This window comes from Nymphalis io, chromosome 12, assembly GCF_905147045.1.
Source record: "Nymphalis io chromosome 12, ilAglIoxx1.1, whole genome shotgun sequence".
Classification (NCBI taxonomy): Eukaryota; Metazoa; Arthropoda; class Insecta; order Lepidoptera; family Nymphalidae; genus Nymphalis; species Nymphalis io.
In genome coordinates, this window is record NC_065899.1 from 507,498 (window position 1) to 529,673 (window position 22,176).

The following is a 22,176-nucleotide window of genomic DNA, read 5'->3' on the forward strand; positions in this document are numbered from 1 at the left end:
AAACCGTCATTTAAAATACCATTAAATATTATCCGGTTCCTAATACAGGCATGTCTACCGCCAGATTGGATACTTATAATGTTATGCTTGAAATATTTACTGTACTACTGTTATTATGTACTCCAATTATTTTACTTTAGGGAAATAAAATTGTAAAATAAGTACCTACATAGGTACCACTTTTTTTTTTTTAAAGAATAGGAAGGTGGACGAGCATATGGGCCACCTGATGGTAAGTGGTCACCAAACGCCCTTAGACATTGGCATTCTAAGAAATGTTAACCATCGCTTATAGCCAATGCGCTACCAACCTTGGGAACTAAGATTTTATGTCCCTTGTGCCTGTAATTACACTGGCTCACTCACCCTTCAAACCGGAACACAACAATATCAAGTATTGCTGTTTTGCGGTAGAATATCTGATGAGTGGGTGGTACCTACCCAGACGAGCTTGCACAAAGCCCTACCACCAGTAAACTGCCAACACGGTAGCATGCGAAAGCGATCCCGTGGCGCTCCTCGTTAATACGGAAAGGGTACCGCTGGTTTTTTAGTGGGTATTCCGATGTTCGGGGCGTACTCGGCGCCTCGGACATCGTCGAGCTCCACATACCCGCCCCACAACGTTCCCGTGGGGGAAACGAGGAACGCGTTTTTCTAGCGTTAAAAAATAAGGTACCACTACCAAAAAGCGATCGAGTTTTCTTAAGAATCTAATACATACTGATGATATATACTTACAAGCTGCTAGCATACTCGTGGAATAACTTATGCTTTATTCCCAGTAGCACTTCCTATAGAACTATAAACTACACTTAAATATTCAAATCTTATACATAGTTCATGAAACACATGCCAATAAAGAATAGACTTAACAATGCCGGAAGATTATTGATAAAATAATATATATAATTGGAATTAATTGATTGTTTTGTCATTGTAGAAGTTGTAAATTGCATTATTAACTTAAATAGAATATTATTTAAGCGATACTATGGTCGATGTATTTTTCTTTCGAATGTCAATAATGACAGAAAGAGAAATCAGTGTTTAATTAAACACACGCCAAATAAATAACACCGGTTTATAAATAAGGCCGTTATTGAATAGTAATTAGACTGATACGTAACATTAATATATCTTTATTTATATTATAGTTTGACAAAACATTACACTTCCATCGTATATTTTCTTGTAATATATTATTCAAACAAAAAAATATAATCATATACATTAATAACTTCAATATTTATAATTTAAGCTATTTAAACACAATAGTATTTATAAACAAAAAAATATATATTCCTAAACATACACAAAATCAATAAATATATATATATATATTTTTTATAAATATAAAAGATTATTATCTTACATTGTTATTTATTTCATTTATCTTTTATAAACTTATGTCAACCTGTATCAGTACTTTTAACACTTCTTCAAACTATATATATTAATATATAATTTAAATATGTTATTTATATGAAGTAAATAGGAGAAAATAACAATGTCATATTAAAAATAATGTAATAGTCGGTACTTATTCTAATTCTAACCACAGTGTGCAAGTCATTTTTTCTTTATCAGCAGGTGTTAACTATTGGTCCGGCCACGAATTTAATTTTTTAATTTCGTATCTGGTCTGGGTGCAAGCCCTTTAAAGTTATAGATTCATAAAAAATAATAATAAAAAATTAGCTAAAAAAGCATATTGCAAATTAGTCAATTTTACGCTTTTTAAAAACCGATTTTAACAATATGTCTGTAATAACTTGCCAGATGGCAGCCAGGTGACCTATCAAGGTGTGTCGGCTACAATATTTTTTTAATTAACTGATAAGGAAGGGTAAGGAAAATGAAAAGCGTTATTCCTGAAAGAAAATTCTTTTATTATCTGATGATTTATTTTTTTAATCGAATTACTTTTTTTCGATTCCATTCTTTTTTATACGTAAAATATATAATTTTACAATATGTGCCATATAAACGTTAACCTAATATAATATGAAATATGAGAATAGACTTCAATTAACTTTATTCATGGTGGGATTAGTTACAATTACCGACACAAACAATGGCGAAGCCAAGAGGATACCTCGGTGGTTATGATAGCCCCCATAAAGCCTTTTACCATTACAAAAGACACCGAATACAAATGCTAAAACAATATCTGTTACGAATAATTTTATTTAACGTTACCCTTATTAATATTGCCCAAATTTATTAAAAAATCATTCGTAATATTTACATTTAACATACTAACTAATTGAATATTCTGTTGTCATCTATAAACAAATAAAGTAGATGAACTATAACTGTTTGTATTAAATAAAATCGAACTAAATAATCGTGCTTCCCGCTATAATGGCACTTCGTATTTAACGCGATTCCATGAAGCTGTTATGCTGTAAACGCTCATTTTATATTAAGACGTTTCTATTCTAAAACAATATAGTTAAGCATGCCATTAATACGATTCAGAACAAATGTCGTATCATTTTACTGATACCCGTTATTATATTTGAAACGACATTGACGACTGTATGGTAATATGATTATATCTCTCTCTCTCTCTATTATGTGCATTCCGTATTCAAAATAAAAAAAAAATTAAATTTCAACAAAATTCAACAATATTATTTTGTTCTTATCTACAAAGGAAATAATATTTAAGGTGGAATATATCGTCGTCGAAGACTTAATTTTATAATTAGTTTCGAATAGTTAGACCTTAAAATTAAATTTATATTGTGCTTAATTGTCGAGGCAATCTTGGGCGCAATATCAGAGATGTGACGCTCCACGTTTCGCGGCGTCGCCCTTATAAACAGTATAGCCAACGAGTATTATATTATATCACACCCTGCAGCCGGTACCAGTGGCGGTAGTGAAGATAAACTACTTTGACTTTGAAATCGCTTCATTGGTCGAAATTTTTGATGTTTGATTGGCAGCGAACTTTGGAAGTAAAATTGAAGTGGATAATAAATGGAGTCAAGAATCAAGAACTGTTTGTAGTACATAATACACCGCAGAGCGAATCGCATGTAACCTAAGTTTCGTTCATCTTTACTCCTCTGCCAATGGGATATATTATTAAATACTAACATTCATTCCGTTTCCAGTTCACTGATAACGTGAGCAGTCTATGTGGTCACCACTAAAATTTGATCTCCGGTTTCTGTAACACTGATCATAGTCAGATTAACTAATTCCCATTTCATCTGAATGATCTTTGATCAATGGCAGCTTATAATGAAATATCTGACCGATGCAGGTTCAGCATTTTTATTCAGGCTTTACCGAGTGCTCATAATTTATCTGCCACTTATATATTAAGCTTTACTGATGTGCATACATACCTTTGTCCATATTGTTTTTCCTTAGTTTTAATGTTTAAATTTATCATGAAGATATAATCATATGGCTATATCTGTTTATAAGCTTGTCTATAGTAATAATATGAACAGTTACGTTTTGTCGCAGTTAATGTTCTATGAACCTAAACTTATTATAATTAAAAATAATATATTACTCTCTTTTATCTGACCAATTACTAACAAATAGATTTATAAGAATTTATCACAAATAAAAAAAATTAATCAATTTTTATTCTAGTGATTTAACTAACTAAGCTATTTTATATTTTAGTTCTCATTTTCTAGGTAAAGTTTAATGACCGAGTTAATAGTGTGTTCATTTGATAATGTAATTGAAACATATATTTAAAGCGAGTACAGAATAAAATATTAGATTTTCAAGTTTGTTACCGTCCATGTTCATTATAATTATATTAATTATAATTCCTTTTATGACTCTCTCACAATATGACTTTTGCGAATTGAATTTCAAATGTAATATTCATGTTTTTCTTTACATTAAATTATTGTATAATGAGATTAAAATTATTTTTTATCATAAGATTCTGTATTTACGGTCTGTTGCCGCGGTATCATAATATATACAAGATTATATTAGTCCACGTTCAGTTTTTAGTTTTATTAGTTCACTGCGATCTCTAGAAAATATTAAACATTTTTTTAGTCAAAGTATTAAAGTTAGGTCTTAGTTTTTATATTGATAATTGTTTATGTAAAAAGTTATTCTATATGTTAGAGAAAAAATATAAATACGCTCAGACGGATTGCGTTAATGGGATACGCACAAATGAACGTATACAAATTTGAAAATCTAATATTCTTCTTAATTCGCTTCGTGTAACATTTATTGTTAATATGCAAGCAAGTACGCTACCATAATTATGATGCCGGATATTCATTTATAGTATCACATGTAAATTGAAAAGTAACTTAAATAAATAAAATTGAACGCAAATTAAAAACATCGTTAGATACCGAATTATTACAAGACGTCACGCGTGCTGCGTGTCCCCGGCGCTGAACTGTCAACTCTCAAACTGAAGCGCTATATCAGCGCCGCGTCGTTTAATAAGTTCTTATACGAGTCTGTTCTGTACTGAGTCTGCGCAGCTCTTTAAATTGAAAGTTATTTACAATGTTTGAAAACGCCTAAAAGAGAACTAATTCCTTACCCTACTCAATATTCCTAGTCGGTTCTTTTTAATACGATTTGTACATTTGTACAGAAACATCGGTCACCCGCCACGGCCCGGCCGGGCCGGTCACATGACGACGGCCCGCAGCACGTTACTCACTTTGCAGTTGCAGACGGGGCAGCGGCCGGCGCGCTTCCAGATCTTGACGGCGCAGGTGTAGCAGCAGCAGATGTGCGCGATGCGGCCGTGCGCGAACACGCCCGTCTTGGGCTGCGACACGCACACCACGCACGCGTCCGGCGCCGGCTCGCTGGCCGACCGGCGCGCCGGCGCCACCGGCCCGGCGCCGTCCGACCGCTCCGCGTCGCTGTCCGAGTCGCGCCGGCTGCGCTTGGCGAGCCGGTCCTCGGAGCCGGCGCGCCGCTTGAGGCCGGCGGAGACCTGGCTGCCGGCGAGCGAGTCGACGCCGGAGTCCTGCGACAGCGGGCGCAGGGCGTCGGCGGGCTCGGCGCTCGCTTTGCGTTTGTGTTTCGGTCGCGGTCTCGGCGGGAACAAGTTTTTGCGAACCTGAATCGTAGGAGGTAAAATTTGATCATAACAGTATCATAGACAAGCAAAGTTAAAGATCAATATAGACGAGTGTGTGGCGCAGTACGCACATTGAAGCACTTCTGACAATATCGGTAGAGCGGGTTGTTGTTGGGCGCCCGACAGTGGGCACAGCTCCAGTAGTCGTGCAGGTCGAGCTCGCTGTCGCTGCTGCTGTCCGTGCACTCCGTGTCCGCCAGCTGCAGCTCGCCGTCGTCGCCCACGACCACCTCCACCACCTTCGTCGTTATTATCTCGTTCTGGAAACATTGCAAAACAACATCAAATGAAGCTGATGGTGAATAATTGTATCTTTCTAACGGAAATTACTGGCAAGTGGCGCCCCATCGAGATCAACTGCAAAACTTTTTTTAAATAAAATAGGACGACGATATTATATAGATATTAACCATTTCTTAGATCGCCAATGCACCAGCGACTTTGGTAAGATGTTATGTTTCTTGTGTGTGTTTATGGCTAACTCAGCCTTCGGTCACCGGAACAGAGCAATACTTAGTATTGCTGTTTGGTGGTATACACGAGTGCGTGGTCCTACGCAGACGGGCTAGCACAAAACCCTTCATGGTAGCATCAAGTTAAAGTATTATATTCGTTATATTGTCACTAGAAATCAACTTAATGTTGCTCAGGAAAGTATTGAAAACTGATGATGTCGTTTTAGATGAGGGAGAAGAGGAATCAATGATTTTGAGACGCAATTTGAATTTGCCAGGTCGGCTGCACGCACCTCGCTTAGCTCGGAGGTGTCTCCGGCGAGCGGCTCGTCCGTGTCGGTGACGGGCTCGAACTCCACTCCCTGCTCGTCGCTGCCCCACTCTGTGTCACTCGTGTCGCGCACAAAATCTACAAATACCACAATCTTCAAAAACAGGGAACATTCGACTCTCATATTTCGCCATTCTGTTGTCTTGTGTATTGTAATGCTTCCGTGCGACGCGTGCCCCTTCACTGTGTCAAACTTTTTTTTTTAAAGTAAATATATTTTTTTTAAGTTTTTTTTTTTTCGAATAAGTTGTTTTTTAGCTGTTCTATTTTTTTACTGTTTTAACTGTCTGTCTTTTTTTTAAATAATTTTGTAATATTTTGAACTTATTGTAAACAAATACAAATATAAGTAACAGTAACATTAAGCAGTAGTCTCGTTTATCCCTCATAAGCGTTCGAGCACGATGTCGGAAAGTTGGTTGGTGTGGTGGAGGGACTAGGAACCTCATTATGTTCATGTAATGATATTTCTGCTATGACTAAGGTTCATGGTAAGGTACTATGAGGCAATGAATATGGATTTTAGATGGTGGTAAGTATAAAAGTTAAAGTGATGCAATAGTGGGAGTGAGGTGATATTGTTTTTTTTTTGCATATATATTTTGTTGATCGGATAAACGAGACTAAACCGCCAAATTTGATTCATTTCGATCAATGTATAATTATATTATACACAATTTTTACTATTATGTATTTTAAACTGTCAAACTATGTGCACAATATAAATATAAAAAAAAAAAAAACAAAATTACATTTAACAACATAGAATAATATTAAATTAACAAATTTCTATATCTAACAATTAAAATTAAACGAATACATGTCTACACTAATTAACGACCAATTAAAAATATTAAATTATGTTCTTAGAACACTCAATAGATGATAAAAAGTTTATTTAAAAAATTTGGAAAGTCAAAAATTGCACACCTCAATCATTTTCTCTATATTTCGATTAACATATCTGTATAATTTTATTAATGTAATAAAAAGAAGAAACTGCTGATTTTCTTGCCGCTTCTTTCGAACGTCCGGTGGTAATAAAACCGGTGGTAGCTTTACAATTAGTTCAATAACAGACACAAATTTCGTCCTCAATCCATATCAATCATATGTATATTTTGATATTTCATTCTATATACGAGGGGAAATAAAGTATTCTATCGTTAAGAGACGAAATTTTGTTTTATAAATATATATGTATAATAAAATTTCATGTCATTTTAAAAGATTAAATTTAATGAAAAGATACTACCGGTTTAAATTGTAAATTCTAATGGGAAGAAAGAAAGAAACTCAGTAGCTGCTCTTTTTCGTCGATTAACATGTAATAATCAAATAAAATTACATTTATGTATCCTTTATGAAAAGCTCTTACGTCTCACCTTATCACATATATATCCTTTACAGTATTTTATATATTATTTATTGATATTTTTACCACGAGCTTCAAATTTATTCTTTGGTAATGTTAAATTTGTTGATATGTCGGATAAGTGATTTTCGACAAGTGTCAAGAGCAATTAGTTATGTTTTTACAATTAACCAAACAAATAAAAAAATTTATGAAGCTCAATAGAATCGTTTTTCGTATAATACAAACAAATGTACTAAATAAGCTCATGTTATTAAATTTAATGTACTATATGTGCTAAAACGCTACCAGGTGTATCCACAAAACCGCATTGGGGCAGCATTGTGGAGTAAGCTCTAAAACCATCCTCTCAAAAGGCGAGATCATAGTCCAGCATTAGGACATTTATAGGCTGTTACTTTTTAATTCAACAAGTCAAGTTATGTAAGCGGCTACAAACGAGCGGGAGGCTCACCTGATGGAAAGTGACTACCACCGCCTATGGACACCTACAACACCCGAGGACTTGCAGCAAAATACGCGCAGCGCATTCTCTATGAGGTGTGCAATTTGGAACTGCTTTTTTACAGTCAAAAGAAACATAATTCGTATCTCTATTCACAATTTAATATTTATATAGTATAGTTTAAAATTGCTATATTATCACATATCAAATTTTTTGTTAGGAATATTTTTACAGCATTCCCATAAGCAAGGTCAAGCATGATATGTTCCACGATCCAGCGCTCTTCGGATTCAATCCTTTATACCAGACCCTGTCGGTTCCAGTCTGCAGACCAGGGCATCCAACAAACAAATCTGACAATATTACCACACATGTTAATACAACGTCACTCCATTCCATAAATATACCATCGACACTGTCGTATGAGCCAATACTCCGGGACAATTGAATAATCACTTATCATGCAAGTTTTTTTTAAACCTATGTGACATACATACAAATGCATTCAGATTTAAGTATTAATCAAAAAGAGCCCTTATGGGCTAGTGATTAGAACACGAATCTTAACACAAAGTTACGGATTCAAAACCAAGCAAAGAGCACTGTGATTTTATATGCTTAATTGTTGACCGCATTGAAGCAGCCTGGTGGAATGGCTAGCAAACCTTTCCTCGAGTGACGAGAAGTAAAGCAGTAAAACATTTTTCAAGCTGTTACTAGGTTTAGTAACGTTATATTAAAATAAATATATTACAACAAACAAACACAGTACAAAATATATAAAAAGTCAAACAAATATAACAAGTATATAGTTTGTCAATAGATAAGTAGCCATTGATCGTTAAGGATTACGAATGCTATGTATAAACGATGTTTTCAATGGAATCCGTCCGAATAGAGCTTAGTTAGCTTAGCCGAGATGGCCTAGTGGTTAGAACGCGTGAATCTTAACCGATGATCATGGGTTCAAACCCGGGTAAGCACCACTGAATTTTCATGTGCTTAATTTGTGATTAAAATTCATCTCGTGCTTGACGGTGAAGGAAAACATCGTGAGGAAACCTGCATGTGTCTAATTTCATTGAAATTATGTCACATGTGTATTCTACCAACCCGCATTGGAGCAGCGTGGTGGAATAAGCTCTAAAACCTTCTCCTCAAAAAGGGAGAGGAGGCCTTAGCCCAGCAGTGGGACATTAACAGGCTGTTACTGTTACTGTAGAGCTTAGTTTAGGCACGTGTGTTCCCCTAACGCATCGTTTCAACCTGGGGGTCGCGTTTAGAGACATATGACGTTGTTTATTGTCTAAAAACACAACAAATACGGAACTGAATAAAGTTTTATAAATCTGAATCAAGTTCTATAATAAAATATTATTTCCAAAGCTAAAGATATTCGGCCTTACATTTATGTATACGTTGTTTATTTTTATTTTGTTTTTATAATATATGTAGGCGGACGAGCATATAGGCCACCTGATGGTACGGGGTAATCAACGCCCATTGACATTGGTATTGTAAGAAATGTTACCCATAGCTTATATCGCCAATGCACCACCAACCTTGGGAAAGATGTTATGCCCCTTGTAATTACACTGGCTCACTTACCCTTCAAAACGGAACACAACAATACAAAGTACTGATGTTTTGCGGTAGAATATCTGATGAGACGGTGGTAGACGAGGTTGCACAAAGCCCTACCACGAGTTTAGCGGTTGATTACTTAAACAATGCCGTGTCTTCTTATTTCGAATGCAAAATCAATAATGACAGAAAGAGCGAAAGCAATGTTTAACTAAACAGCCGAAGTAAGGTATATTTTTCACTGATTATTATAAATACGACTGTTGACTTTAAAATTGTTCGATGACGGTAAATATATAAATGATCGAATCACAGCACTATAATGGATGCAAATCAATGCTCTAATTAATATCTTTACCGAAAGTTTTTCTGGAGTACACGTTGAGTTGCAAAGCGGTGTAATCACATAAATTATGAATAACGTAGAAACGAAAACGCTACCCTGTGGGACGCCATGCCGCCATTTAACATTATGCCGGTGATCAACGACATGATCTGATTCCCATGATGAGCGCATGGGGCTCACCTATGCACAATGTACATGGTAAGGTTTTAAACCAAATTTACTCAAAGTGTAATCACCGAGTCTGGGGTTTGCTAATTTCGTTGCAAAAAAAAAGAAAAGTCTTCTATAGATATGTAATGTCAAAAACCGAATTCGTTGTTTAATTTCAAACCGTTATCTATGCTATATCTTCTTGAGCTTGATACAGTAATACATAACACCACTTTGTTTTCTTAAATATTTTTTAAAATTTTGAAATATGAACGAAAGTGTAAGTCCAAAGTGCAAATATTTAAAAGGGTAATAATTAATATATTCTGATAAGGAAATAACAATAATGAAGGGCAATAAGTAAATGTTTTCCTGGTTGTATATTAGATTGATTAATAATTTCATTCGAAATGTTATTTTGTTATGACGTGTCATTATTGTATTAATCTATAAATAATTGATCGGTTTCGGAGTCGCGAATATTTCGTAGTCGTGATGATAACAGTATCTGCACTCGGCACGCACGTACAAGTTTATTGCACCGTGCAAGTTCCGACAAGTTCTAAGCAATGCATGTTCCTCGTCTTTGTTGCTGACTCATTACTTTGAATAACGCTAAATAAACATCTACAAAGCAGGAAGATTCACGTTTGAACTTGTATACAAATTATAATGACGATATTAGTCACACATCAAGCGTTGATTTGGCGGGAAAATGAGTCAATTTTGCGATAGTTTCGGTAAAAAAATATATGAGAATCTACTTAATTTCTCATCGGTTTTTCTAAGTAGAATCTACATTCCGAAACCGGTGTTAACTTTACGTTTCATTTAATCTTGTTAATTGACGATAAATATATGACTTTAATCAAGGTAAAAATTAATTCTCATGCCTATTTGATCATATCGATTTTTAAAAAGAAAATTTAGGGATCTCAAACCACACACTAAATTTCATACAAGTCCAAAATACTACTCTACTAGCATTACATTAGCTTTTCTTTTCTACATAATAAATACAATCATGCAAATAAAATACATAACAATATGAATAAAGGAAAAAAATAGAGATAAAAACAAAAACATATTTCATACCGGTTTCCCTTCCCTGGATGCTGAAGATAGTCTCTGTTGAACAGCGACGACTCCATGAAGGGTCTGCTGAAATGTTTCAATCTTCAATTTACAATACATAATCTGATATTTGTTAATAATACTAATGGAGATGACTTTCTAGTTTAATCACTCGGAAGTTTATCAAAAAAGTTTTTGAAAGATCTTTTCTATATCAGAAATTCTATATCTAGCAGAACCATTCAAATACTTGGGCACTCTTGTCAAGTTACGAAGATTAAATAAAATAACATTGAATAACCTTAAGTTAATTAATAAACAAAAGTTAAAAATATTCAAAGCATACCTGGGAGGATAGTGTAACTTTCAAACTTTTTAAAAGTAGTAAAGTGAACATATTTTGTTTATTTTATAAAGTCGAGAATACAAAACTAATTTTAAAAAATATTTAATTTTGACGGCTAGCAACAAAAACATCCCACATATTAAATAAATTCAATCAAACCAATAACTTAATATTTATTGATTATATCATCTATAACATATGCAATCTCTTTCGTCACCTACGTACAGTATATGAGTGCCAAAAAGATATTTCTTTGTTAACGGCCTTACTATAAGCTAACTAAATAAACTATAAAAAATAAAATACCTAATAACTTCGAATAATCAATTATCACGAATAGTGAAAATTATATCCATATAAATTGTTACAATTAATATAACTAACTTAATCATAACACATGTACACTGAATTTATTTTGTAAAATATTATCTGTAATAATAACTCACCAATTATCCTGGCTTTAGCGTTGAAGATAGTCTCTGTTGAACAGCGACGACTCAATGTAGGTTCTGAAATGATTTAATTACTTCAATTTATGCATAGTAAAACAGTAACAGTAACAGCCTGTTAATGTTCCACTGCTGTGCTAAGGCCTCCTCTCCCTTTTAAGGAGAAGGTTTGGAGCTTATTCCACTATGCCCCTCCAATGCAGGTTGGTAGAATACACATGTGGCAGAATTTCAATGAAATTAGACACATACAGGTTTCCTCACAATGTTTTCTTTCACCAACAAGCATGAGATGAATTGTAAACACAAATTAAGCATATGAAAATTCAGTGGTGCTTGCCTGAGTTTGAACCCACACTCATCGGTTAAGATTCACGCATTCTAACCACTAAACCATCTCGACTCAATTTATGCAATAGTAAGTAAAATATAACTAAAACTTTTTATTGGCCCAACCACGGTTTGAACCTAGGACCTTGTGATCTGTGGTCTTATGTCTAGCCACTAGACCAACAAGCCAGTCATTCAAAATATAAATGAAATATAACAACAGTTTACAGATTTATTTATACAGATAGGTCTGCTGGCACATTAAAAAGGCAATAACAAAACAAACTGTAAATTTAAAAAAAAACAGACTATTACAAAAAACATCACATTACAAAGGTATACATAAAAAAGAAAATATAGTATAAATATATAATATATTAATTATTTTATACCCATAATAATTTTCTATTGAATGTGTAAAGCATCTCGTGATCTTTTGATCTGGGGATGGATTGACCAAATCTGGGGTAGATGAAACAAACAATATTGTATGTCTCAGTCTTCAGTTAATTTAACAACAATTCCATTCATATGTTCCTGTTGTACGGTTTGCTATGAGTATTATTACTGTATACAAAGTTTTAAATTTTTTCTCATTTTATCAATTATCACTAATAGCTTTAACGCTTAACGGAATTGTCAAATTTCTAATCAAGTTTTAGTAACAGATTTTATCAAAAAATCCTTCAATTTCGATGACAATAAAAATTTTATTAGTCTTCATCGAATGCTGATATTATTAAGAACCCAATAATAATAACTAATAGGAACAAAACTAACAAAATGATAATTAAATTTAGTAAAAACTATAATGACATACACAGTATTGTTTACTTTTCTCTCGCGTACGCAGATCGGCGAAAGAATTAAATATATTGACTTGACATATTTAATAGCCCCGTACATATATGTTAAGCCAAGTATTAGATTAACTAACTTATATGAGAGTAACCATTGTACTTGAAGTTTAAAAAAAAACAGTAGTCAAATATAGGTTAAAACGTACCTGGAGAGTATGATGCTGTTGTAGTCATAATATGTACACAAGTTGTGAATTTATAATGAGCCTGCAATGTATATACTCTTAAGAATATTCTTTTAATACATTTCAACGAAACTCAATTATTAAATGGACGATAAGTATAACTAATTTGCTAGGTGCTTGGATTGGACGCACTTTTTTTTCTTTTATGTGGCAAGTATTGTATTTTAGTAAACTTTAGTCAAACTCGTTTAATGCCCAAAGTGTTACCTGATACGTGGACGGCCGGTACCGTAAATGCAAGGTAATTTAGAATAAAAAAAAAATATTTAAACGATTCACTAATACATTATTTTCGATATTTATTATTAAAAATTCTGTTTTTTGTACTTGATATATCCAATTTTACATTTTTTTCAATTTAGGTGCGTTTTACTTGTACTTTACTTTTTCAATTACTGCAATTTTATGAAAATATATTTTTTAAAAATATTTTATTTTTAAAAAATATATAAGGTATATAGTATTTTAATTTAGTAGAATAAGAAGGTTCCAAAATCTGTTGGACTAATATTGCCGTATACCAAATTGTTATATTCCACAAAAGTTAGTTCTTTACTTCAATTCAAATTATAATTAAAATTTAAATATATATCACAGCTCAATAAAAAATGAATAAAAAAATAACTTTTTATTTGATATGTTATTATAATTATACTTTAAAATAATTTATTAAGTATTCAACGTCTGTTGAGCTTATCTGATATTGTCTATGCTCTGTGTCAAACTTCCTTTTCCTTGTGGCATGGTGTCGGCATAAGGTGAGTTTACGGATTTTGTGAAATAATTTTATTTCTGCTGCGTTATGTTTTAAAACTTTATCTATTGTTTTTCGGGGTTGTTTATATCGTGAATAAAAAGTGTTATAAAGCAAGATTTGTATCGGAAAATCGATATTTTTGCTCACAAGCCTCATCATCAAATTTGCACGTGGAGTTCTATACAAACTACAAAGTATGTTCATAATACCTATTGAAAATAGGCATTTCTCGTTTTAAGTTCCAGTTTATGGAATTTATATAACATTTCAATTATATAATCTGAAGTAAATATTTTTTTGAAGAGGTTATATTACCACGTCGCAATCGGTACAACTGACTTGGTGACAATTTTGTTGTAGTTGCCGTAAAAGCAACCACAATGCCGCAGAACGAATACATTGAACGCCATCAAAAGCTTTATGGTAGAAGGCTTGACTATGAGGAACGGAAGCGAAAGCGTGAGGCGCGTGAACCTCACAAGAGGGCCGAGAAGGCGCGTAAACTTCGGGGTATCAAAGCTAAGATATTTAACAAAGAACGTCGCAATGAAAAGATTCAAATGAAAAAGAAGATCAAAGCGCACGAGGAGAAAAATGTTAAACAAAATACTGAGAAAGTCGCAGAAGGCGCGGTGCCTGTGTATCTTCTTGACAGAGATGTTCAATCTCGGGCCAAAGTACTATCTAACATGATAAAACAGAAACGTAAAGAAAAAGCAGGCAAGTGGGATGTGCCGATACCTAAAGTAAGAGCACAAGCAGACGCCGAGGTCTTCAAAGTACTAAAGTCTGGCAAATCGAAGAGGAAAGCCTGGAAGCGTATGGTGACCAAAGTGACATTTGTAGGAGAGAATTTTACACGAAAACCGCCCAAGTTCGAAAGATTTATCAGGCCTATGGCCTTGCGATTCAAAAAGGCACATGTTACTCATCCAGAATTAAAAGCTACATTCTGTTTACCTATCATTGGGGTGAAAAAGAATCCAAGCTCTCAGATGTACACCAGTTTAGGGGTAATAACGAAGGGTACAGTTATTGAAGTGAACATATCAGAGCTCGGTCTGGTCACACAAGCTGGTAAAGTTGTATGGGGGAAGTATGCGCAAGTCTCCAATAATCCGGAAAATGATGGTGTTATCAATGCTATTCTATTGGTATAATTTGTATTCGCGTGACATTTGCCACAATAAACGAATATATGAGAAATTTGAATTTTATTAAAAACCACCTTTATTTTATGTAATGTAATTTTAAGTTCTTCATACCAATTTCACAACATTGTCCAAAAACATACATGAGTGATTCGCTACATATCTCATGCTATTTGTATAGTTACTGTGTAATCAAATTGAATTGTATTAATTTATTGAATATTTTTTTATGGACAATGGAAAATTTTATGATTCTAAGACAGAGGTATCTGTAGTCAAAACAATAAGATAAACTATGGTCTATTAGGAATAATTTGAAACTTTATTATAATTTTGCTTAATTATTTTTTATTCTATGCAGTTGAAAATATATTTTGCTTAAATAATATGTCAATTTAAATTTTTGTGTGGTTTATGCATTTAGTATATGATGTAATTCTTTGTTTCTTCAAACAGGAACCAAAATGCAGATTTTCGTGAAGACCCTCACGGGCAAGACCATCACTCTTGAGGTCGAGCCTTCTGATACCATCGAAAATGTAAAGGCTAAAATTCAAGACAAAGAGGGAATCCCCCCAGACCAGCAGAGGTGAGTTAGGATAAATTCATAATTTTACTATTTATTTCATACATGGTATGAAAAAATATATATAACGTTATAACAATGCAAAAGGGTTAAAACTTAGGGTTACTCAAATAAAAGGCTTAAATTTGTTACTAAATATATTAAAATTTAGAGGTAGGCTAAAGTTTATTAGTGTAGTATAATTTTTTAAATTAAATTTGTACAGTAAAAGTACTTTAAATTGAATGGATTGGTTATTAAAAAATTTTTTTATAAATATTTATTAAAGTGTAGGTTTTTATAAGTTTAATTTTTCGCTGTGATAATAATTTATTATCATTTTTATACAGATTGATCTTTGCCGGTAAGCAGCTGGAAGATGGTAGAACACTATCTGACTACAATATCCAGAAAGAGTCCACACTTCACTTGGTGCTGAGACTACGTGGTGGAGCCAAGAAACGCAAGAAGAAGAATTACTCCACACCCAAGAAGATCAAGCACAAGAAGAAGAAGGTCAAACTAGCAGTACTTAGGTTTTACAAGGTAATATTAAATCACTATAAATTATGTTAAAAATAACTGAAATTTATCTATCAGTATACATTGAACAAGAGAGTTGGAGTAAATTTCATCCAACCATGATATAGGGTGGAATTTCTATCATTTGTCATTGACCGAGGGCATATTGATATTGATAAAAAGTCTGTTTGTCTGTGGTATTAATAGTACAATAACATAATGCATGGTTTCAATTCTATATTAAATGTTCAAATATAATTTGAACATTTATGTTGATTGCTCTTTTTTGCTATATGGTCAATCCTATACAGATTTGTATATATTTGAGGGTCATACTTATTTATGTGACAAGTCGGAACACATGGTTTACAAATTTAAATTTTAAAAGATACATCTTTAAACTTAATATTTGGTTTTAATTTAAATCTTAAAGATTTAACTTTATATTATGAATGTATATTAAATGGATGAGATTTTTATAACTTTCTAATTTTCATCTCTATTATTTGGTCGCAAACTTGTAATACTTGCTTTTTCTGTGTTTTAAATCTTGGTTCTTATACTTTTTGAACAACATATTAGTTTTTTTTTTAAATGTCGCAACGACCGCCTCTGTTAATATATATGTTCTATAAACAAAAATCAAAGCTCACCTGTGATCATGTTCTTGATTATTACGTTGGCGGGAAAATCAAATAGAATAATATTAACAACGCGATAACGTGTCACGTGACTTCCGGGTGGGGGTCTCTTGACTCATTTACGTTGCCTCAGTTAGTTAGCTCTAATGCTTGTTCACAAATATTAGCGAGTTTTCTGCTGTCTACCGCAAGTTGCTCGGCTGAACTGCACCGGCGGCCGTGCAACGCAAGTCGTATAAATACTAAGTTTCAAACAAATGTTAGTCACAGTCGGGCGAGACATGTCCCGACATGAAACATTACCACAGTATCCATTACACGTTCTATCATTTGGTAATATTGCGATTAGTTAATGTCAATATTTATTTTTATATTTACTTTATTTAAACTATTGGTCTTATCAAGTTATATGGCTTTATACACAAATAATGACATTTAGTTACAACAAATAATCTCAATATTTTCTTTGATATTTAATTAGAATAATTTTCCTATTTTTTTGACCTTTCCATTCAACTGCTTCTTCGGACAAATTTAGAAGATTGATTTGACTCAAGAGAATTCAGAAAAATTCAATTCTTTTCAAATATTTGTCCGAGTTTTTGACTAAGCCGATTATAACGAGACGGCGTTCGAGAATATTTTAGGAGTGCAATGATTAAATTAAAAGATTCGAGAATTATAAAAAGTTACTTATTAAAAACTGAAAACACGTTTTTGATTTTTTTTTTGCTTACGATGTCTCGAACATATTAACTGATTTTCTTTAAATTAGCTGAGGTATATAGCGGCGGCGGCAAAAAACGAAAACATGTAAATTTAAATTATTAGTAAAATATATTATTGTTATTTCATCTCGGACGTGCCCTTTCGTTAAAGCGATATTCATATGCATAACATAGTGTATAATAACATAATTATTTACGGTTTTTTTTTATTGATGATATTTGTTCTAAATTTTTAATAAAATACTTGAGTTTTGATATTGCAAGATTTATTCACTAATAAAAGCTCTCATATTTTATTGTTTAGAAGCATTCAAATAAAAACATTTAGTATATAAATCTATGAAAACTCTGTTGTATATTTTTATGAACCAATTTTGATACTTAAATATCGCTTGAGAGTGTAAGTTCGTATCGATCGAACAGTTAAAATAAGTTGACAATGTTAAAAAATTAATCCCCATGTAAGTGTCAGTTAATACACGAAGGTGTCTGTTGTGTCGCGGGCAGGTCGACGAGAACGGCAAGATCCACCGCCTGCGGCGCGAGTGCACGGGCGAGCAGTGCGGCGCGGGGGTGTTCATGGCCGTCATGGAGGACCGCCACTACTGCGGCAAGTGCCACTCCACCATGGTCTTCAAGGATGACGACAAATGAACCGCCTAGCCTTAAGTCGCGCTCCGACTGCTGTGTATGATGGATTTATAATAAATCTTGACACAGTGTCAGAGTACTCTTGTTGTTTTTATGTTTATACCTCCCGTGCGGTAAGTGGTGTGTTATGGCTACATGAGCTTTCGCTTTAAACAAATGTATAGGTCATCTCCCGGGAGTGAAAATTGCTATTTGCACGTCATCGGTATAATATGTTTTTTTAATGAAAAATATGGTAAGGTTCATTTACTAAATAATATATCCTAATGGATAACATCTCTTAGTTATATAAATACTGTTGATATATTTTAATGTTCTGTCAAATAATAGTTTTTTTTTTTTGATTAATGAATAAGTGTTAATGACAGTTCTCGAAGCGTCTCCAGAAGATCCATTAAATCTTTCTTTTTTTCGGCACTGATTGGTAATGGGTCTTCAGAAATTTGGTTCAATATAAAACATTAATCTTCCTCTTTTCTAAACGGATTTCCGATCAAGATTATCTGAATTGAAGAAAATGAATTCTTCTAAAACTCGTTTGTTATTGTATTGCAATCATTAAATCGGTTGCCCTAACTATTATCCCGAAGCATCATTTTTCTTAAGAGAAAACGGCCCTTTCTTGGGTTTTAACTCAAAAAAGCCAGAAAGTATTAAAGTCATCATTACAACACTAAAGGAATTTTGAAGTTAGTATGTTCTCACTATATACTATATAAAGCCGAGATGGCTCAGTGGTAAGAGCGCGTGAATCTTAACCGATGATCGTGGGTTCAAACCCGGGCAAGCAATACTGAATTTTCATGTGCTTAATTTGTGATTATAATTCATCTCATGCTTGACAGTGAAGGGAAACGTCGTGAGGAAACCTGCATGTGTCTAATTTCACTGAAATTCTGGAACATTAAAAAATCGTTAAAATTAACAGTGTTGGCCCGTGATTAAGTTTAGCAAAAGGGTTGTATAGCTTCTATATGTAAATATTATCTAACATATAACCTTTGTCATCATCAAATAACAGATGCGGCTATGTATTTCCGATATCGTACTTCGTACTATTACATACGTATCGTAGAATAAACCATAAGATATGAAATCGTGCAGTGTGGTCTAATTAGCATCATTTTCGTTCGTAATATACCGCGCGTGCAATGATTTTCGTGAATACTATTATGTTGCATCTGCTTAGCGTCTGATTTAGTTCATTTTCAAAAACGTTCAAATGCGTATACAATATCTATTCCGATATCATGATTAATTTAACTGTCTTAACAATCCTAACATAAATAAAAATTAAACTAAATAACTTCATATTTCGACATTCAAGTAAATATTAAATCATGAACCACAAACACGTATTTGGAAAAAAACGTTTACAGATAAATAAGCTTCGATATTATTAAGAATATTTTTTTATAATATATTATATAAACTTTTATCTATGTATATATTAATTATATGCAACATATGTTTGGAACTTTTAGTATTAGATAGACACCATTGGCTGCTACGGTAAGTACCTTTTTTAAATAAATATTTTAAATGGAATCTCGTTGTTTTATTTATGGGAGTGAATGAAAACAAATAAAAAGCATATAATATTACATTAAAATATTTTATTCAATACTGAGAATAGAATTGTCTAACAAATATCCTGGTACCATTGTAATGGGATTTGTGCCTCTCCCTACCCACATGCTCTTTGGCAAGATCTTGCGATCTTTGCTGAAATGCACTTTCTATACAACTAGTAGGAATCTATACAATATTTGTATCGATAATCTAAGACATCAGATCATTCTTACCCATGGAATGAAAGTAAATATATACAATTTACATTGAAATATTTTACATGTAAAACCAAATGTAAAAAAATAATAAATACATAAATTATTATTAAATTAAAAGCACCAATTATCGAAAAAATCGAACTTGTTTTTTTTTTACATTTATTACATTTCATAAACATTTCTTTAATAATGATCAAACACTTTATAACTAATCGAATTTTGCTAGAATAAATAAATATATTGTACCTATTATTAAATTTACATTATAATTTACCAACGGGAAACACTGATCTCTGGATATTTCAGCTTTACTACTACTAAGGCTTATAGTCGATACTATAATGGTTAGGCCGCATTCAACGTGATGTATGGAGCCAGTTCTTCGGGAACACTCGCTCTGTAAACTCTCGCGCTTCGAAGGGTTTTATCGCGATGAACTTTGCTTGCGCGGCCATATTTCAATCTGACATAGAACGCAATCAAAATGATAATTTCGATATGGCTAACGAAATGTAACGATTACATTTTAGATCTTATTAGCCAATTATCGTCTAGACGCAAAGTTCTCCCTCGCATATTACGGTGAGTGCGGCCCAGGCGTTAGAGATGCAAGGCAAGTGGAGATATAAAACATAATTGATATATAAATAGACGTTGTGACGTCACTACTCGAAGAATACTTAGATAAACCGCGGCGAGACTGTTCAGCGAACATGAAATGAATGAGTTCAAACGTTTTTAAATTATACAGCAAGGGAGTGGACGCCATAACAGTTCTATGGTTTCTTTTATTACATGAATTATGTCGATTTCCATTATTAAATGACAACTACAAAACTGGAAAAAAAGTATAAACCAATCGCGTTAGCAGTTCCTCTGGTATTCGGACGACACAATTTACTGCATCATTAAAACAATATGTGAGTTTTATAAATTCTCTTATAATATATATGTAAACGCGTTACATCTGAACAATGCAATTTAACTATTCAACAATTTGTAAATTATTTATCGTATATCTACATTTGGATGAATTTATTTACTTAAAGCTCGGATGTACGACGCAAGGTTGTCAAGTTTACATACACACAACACAATGATCAACACCTCACGCTTCGGACACAAGGAGTAATGAATGAAACAATCCACGAGTACGAGCTAAATTAGGTGATAATATTAATGTACGATAGCGTCTATAAAATATATAATTGAATGCATAGTGATTTTATCTAATATAAATAAGGATATCAAAATAAATAAATAGGAATGCCTGTACAATTAGATAGTGGAAAAATATTTTATTAATATTACGAAATCAATTTCGTACTGTACAATAGAAGGACTATTTAATTATTTCTAAGTGACTTATTTTGTAAAAATCATACAAAAAGGTAAGCGAGGAGTGCGAGGCCACGCCCCCCACCCCGCGGCTCCGCAGATCGTTCGCTGTGATCGGAGAAGTACAAAAATATTTCAAGCATGTAAATGCTACCTTCAATTTTAAAGTTAGCAAATAAAACGTATATAACTAAAAGCGCAGTCTTACTGAACTAATACAACTAACTCCTTCGAGTGTTCGCTAACGCCCTTCACGTTGGCTACACTCGTCTCGCGTGCTCTGGTCTGTCAGTGCGCTACGGGACCGAACGTCCGCTCTATATTTAATATCACAGCACTAACGTGCAAATCATTATAATTTGGCAGTAAATTTATAATTTATCATCAAATATAAGTACTCTCTCATTACTACAAGTATTGTACCTTCGATTAGTGCGAAGAGGGGCACTAGATTGTAACAGATAATAAATTTATAATCATTAAATATATTTTTTATACAATAGACTCTATTTACTTACAGATACGTATTCAGTTAATTATTATTTATGGTCATTTAGACTATTTTTGTCTATTCTTTTTATTACGTCTCAAATAAAGATGATAAAATTCGGGACTCAATTCACGCTGGAATGGAGATCAGCCATCTACTTAGATAACTACTACCACGAACGTGAATCGAAAACATCTAATATAAACGCATTCGCGACAACAGAACTCTCTGTGCATAGGTTATTATAAATACCGAGCTCCCTTCACCCTACCCCGCCCCCCACCGCTCATAGATCATCCCGCGTCTCCGGATCGGGCTCGGCTCTCTCCAGCGCGGGTTTGATAGTTTCTAACAATTTCGTCAACGCCTGCTCCGTCTGAAATATATATTTTAAAATTAAACGAATGAAACGAGGCACGCGAACATCACCGCCAAATGGCCGCCGTTTTCACCGAGTAATTATTCAATTACACTTGACGAAAGAGGAGGACCGCTCGGGGGCGGGG

General features: G+C 33.4%; 4 protein-coding genes across 7 annotated transcripts in view; 2 read left to right on the top strand and 2 right to left on the bottom strand.

Moving 5' to 3' along the window:
* Window positions 1-1,874: 1,874 nt before the first annotated feature.
* Window positions 1,875-13,220, bottom strand: LOC126772232 (E3 ubiquitin-protein ligase Mdm2-like). Of its 4 annotated transcripts, none has more exons than XM_050492506.1 (6): window positions 12,999-13,220; window positions 11,660-11,722; window positions 10,889-10,951; window positions 5,856-5,971; window positions 5,179-5,367; window positions 1,875-5,086 (listed from the first exon to the last, which is right to left on the bottom strand). In XM_050492506.1, exons 1-6 carry the CDS (start codon window positions 13,024-13,026, stop codon window positions 4,646-4,648), a joined length of 900 nt encoding a protein of 299 aa, XP_050348463.1. In that variant the 5' UTR covers window positions 13,027-13,220; the 3' UTR covers window positions 1,875-4,645. The 4 variants fall into 4 exon arrangements, with proteins under 4 accessions (XP_050348463.1, XP_050348462.1, XP_050348465.1 ...); XM_050492505.1 differs by having other exon boundaries at window positions 10,889-10,954; XM_050492508.1 differs by lacking the exon at window positions 11,660-11,722.
* Window positions 13,221-13,723: 503 nt separating this feature from the next.
* LOC126772280 (ubiquitin-40S ribosomal protein S27a) lies at window positions 13,724-18,131 on the top strand. The gene is made up of 4 exons (XM_050492573.1): window positions 13,724-13,795; window positions 15,402-15,534; window positions 15,861-16,056; window positions 17,909-18,131. The coding sequence occupies exons 2-4, from the start codon at window positions 15,410-15,412 to the stop codon at window positions 18,053-18,055; spliced, it is 468 nt and encodes a 155-aa protein (XP_050348530.1). The 5' UTR covers window positions 13,724-13,795; window positions 15,402-15,409; the 3' UTR covers window positions 18,056-18,131.
* LOC126772242 (ribosome biogenesis protein NSA2 homolog) lies at window positions 13,729-15,000 on the top strand. Its single transcript, XM_050492521.1, has 2 exons — window positions 13,729-13,795; window positions 14,155-15,000. The coding sequence occupies exon 2, from the start codon at window positions 14,175-14,177 to the stop codon at window positions 14,952-14,954; it is 780 nt and encodes a 259-aa protein (XP_050348478.1). The 5' UTR covers window positions 13,729-13,795; window positions 14,155-14,174; the 3' UTR covers window positions 14,955-15,000.
* Window positions 18,132-19,653: 1,522 nt separating the features above from the next.
* Window positions 19,654-22,176, bottom strand: part of LOC126772539 (protein Aster-B-like) — a 38,967-nt gene continuing 36,444 nt past the window's right edge. The window contains exon 17 of the mRNA XM_050492939.1: window positions 19,654-22,046. Coding sequence (XP_050348896.1) covers window positions 21,957-22,046 — 90 coding nt within the window. The 3' untranslated portion in view covers window positions 19,654-21,956. The remainder of the gene's footprint in view (window positions 22,047-22,176) is intronic.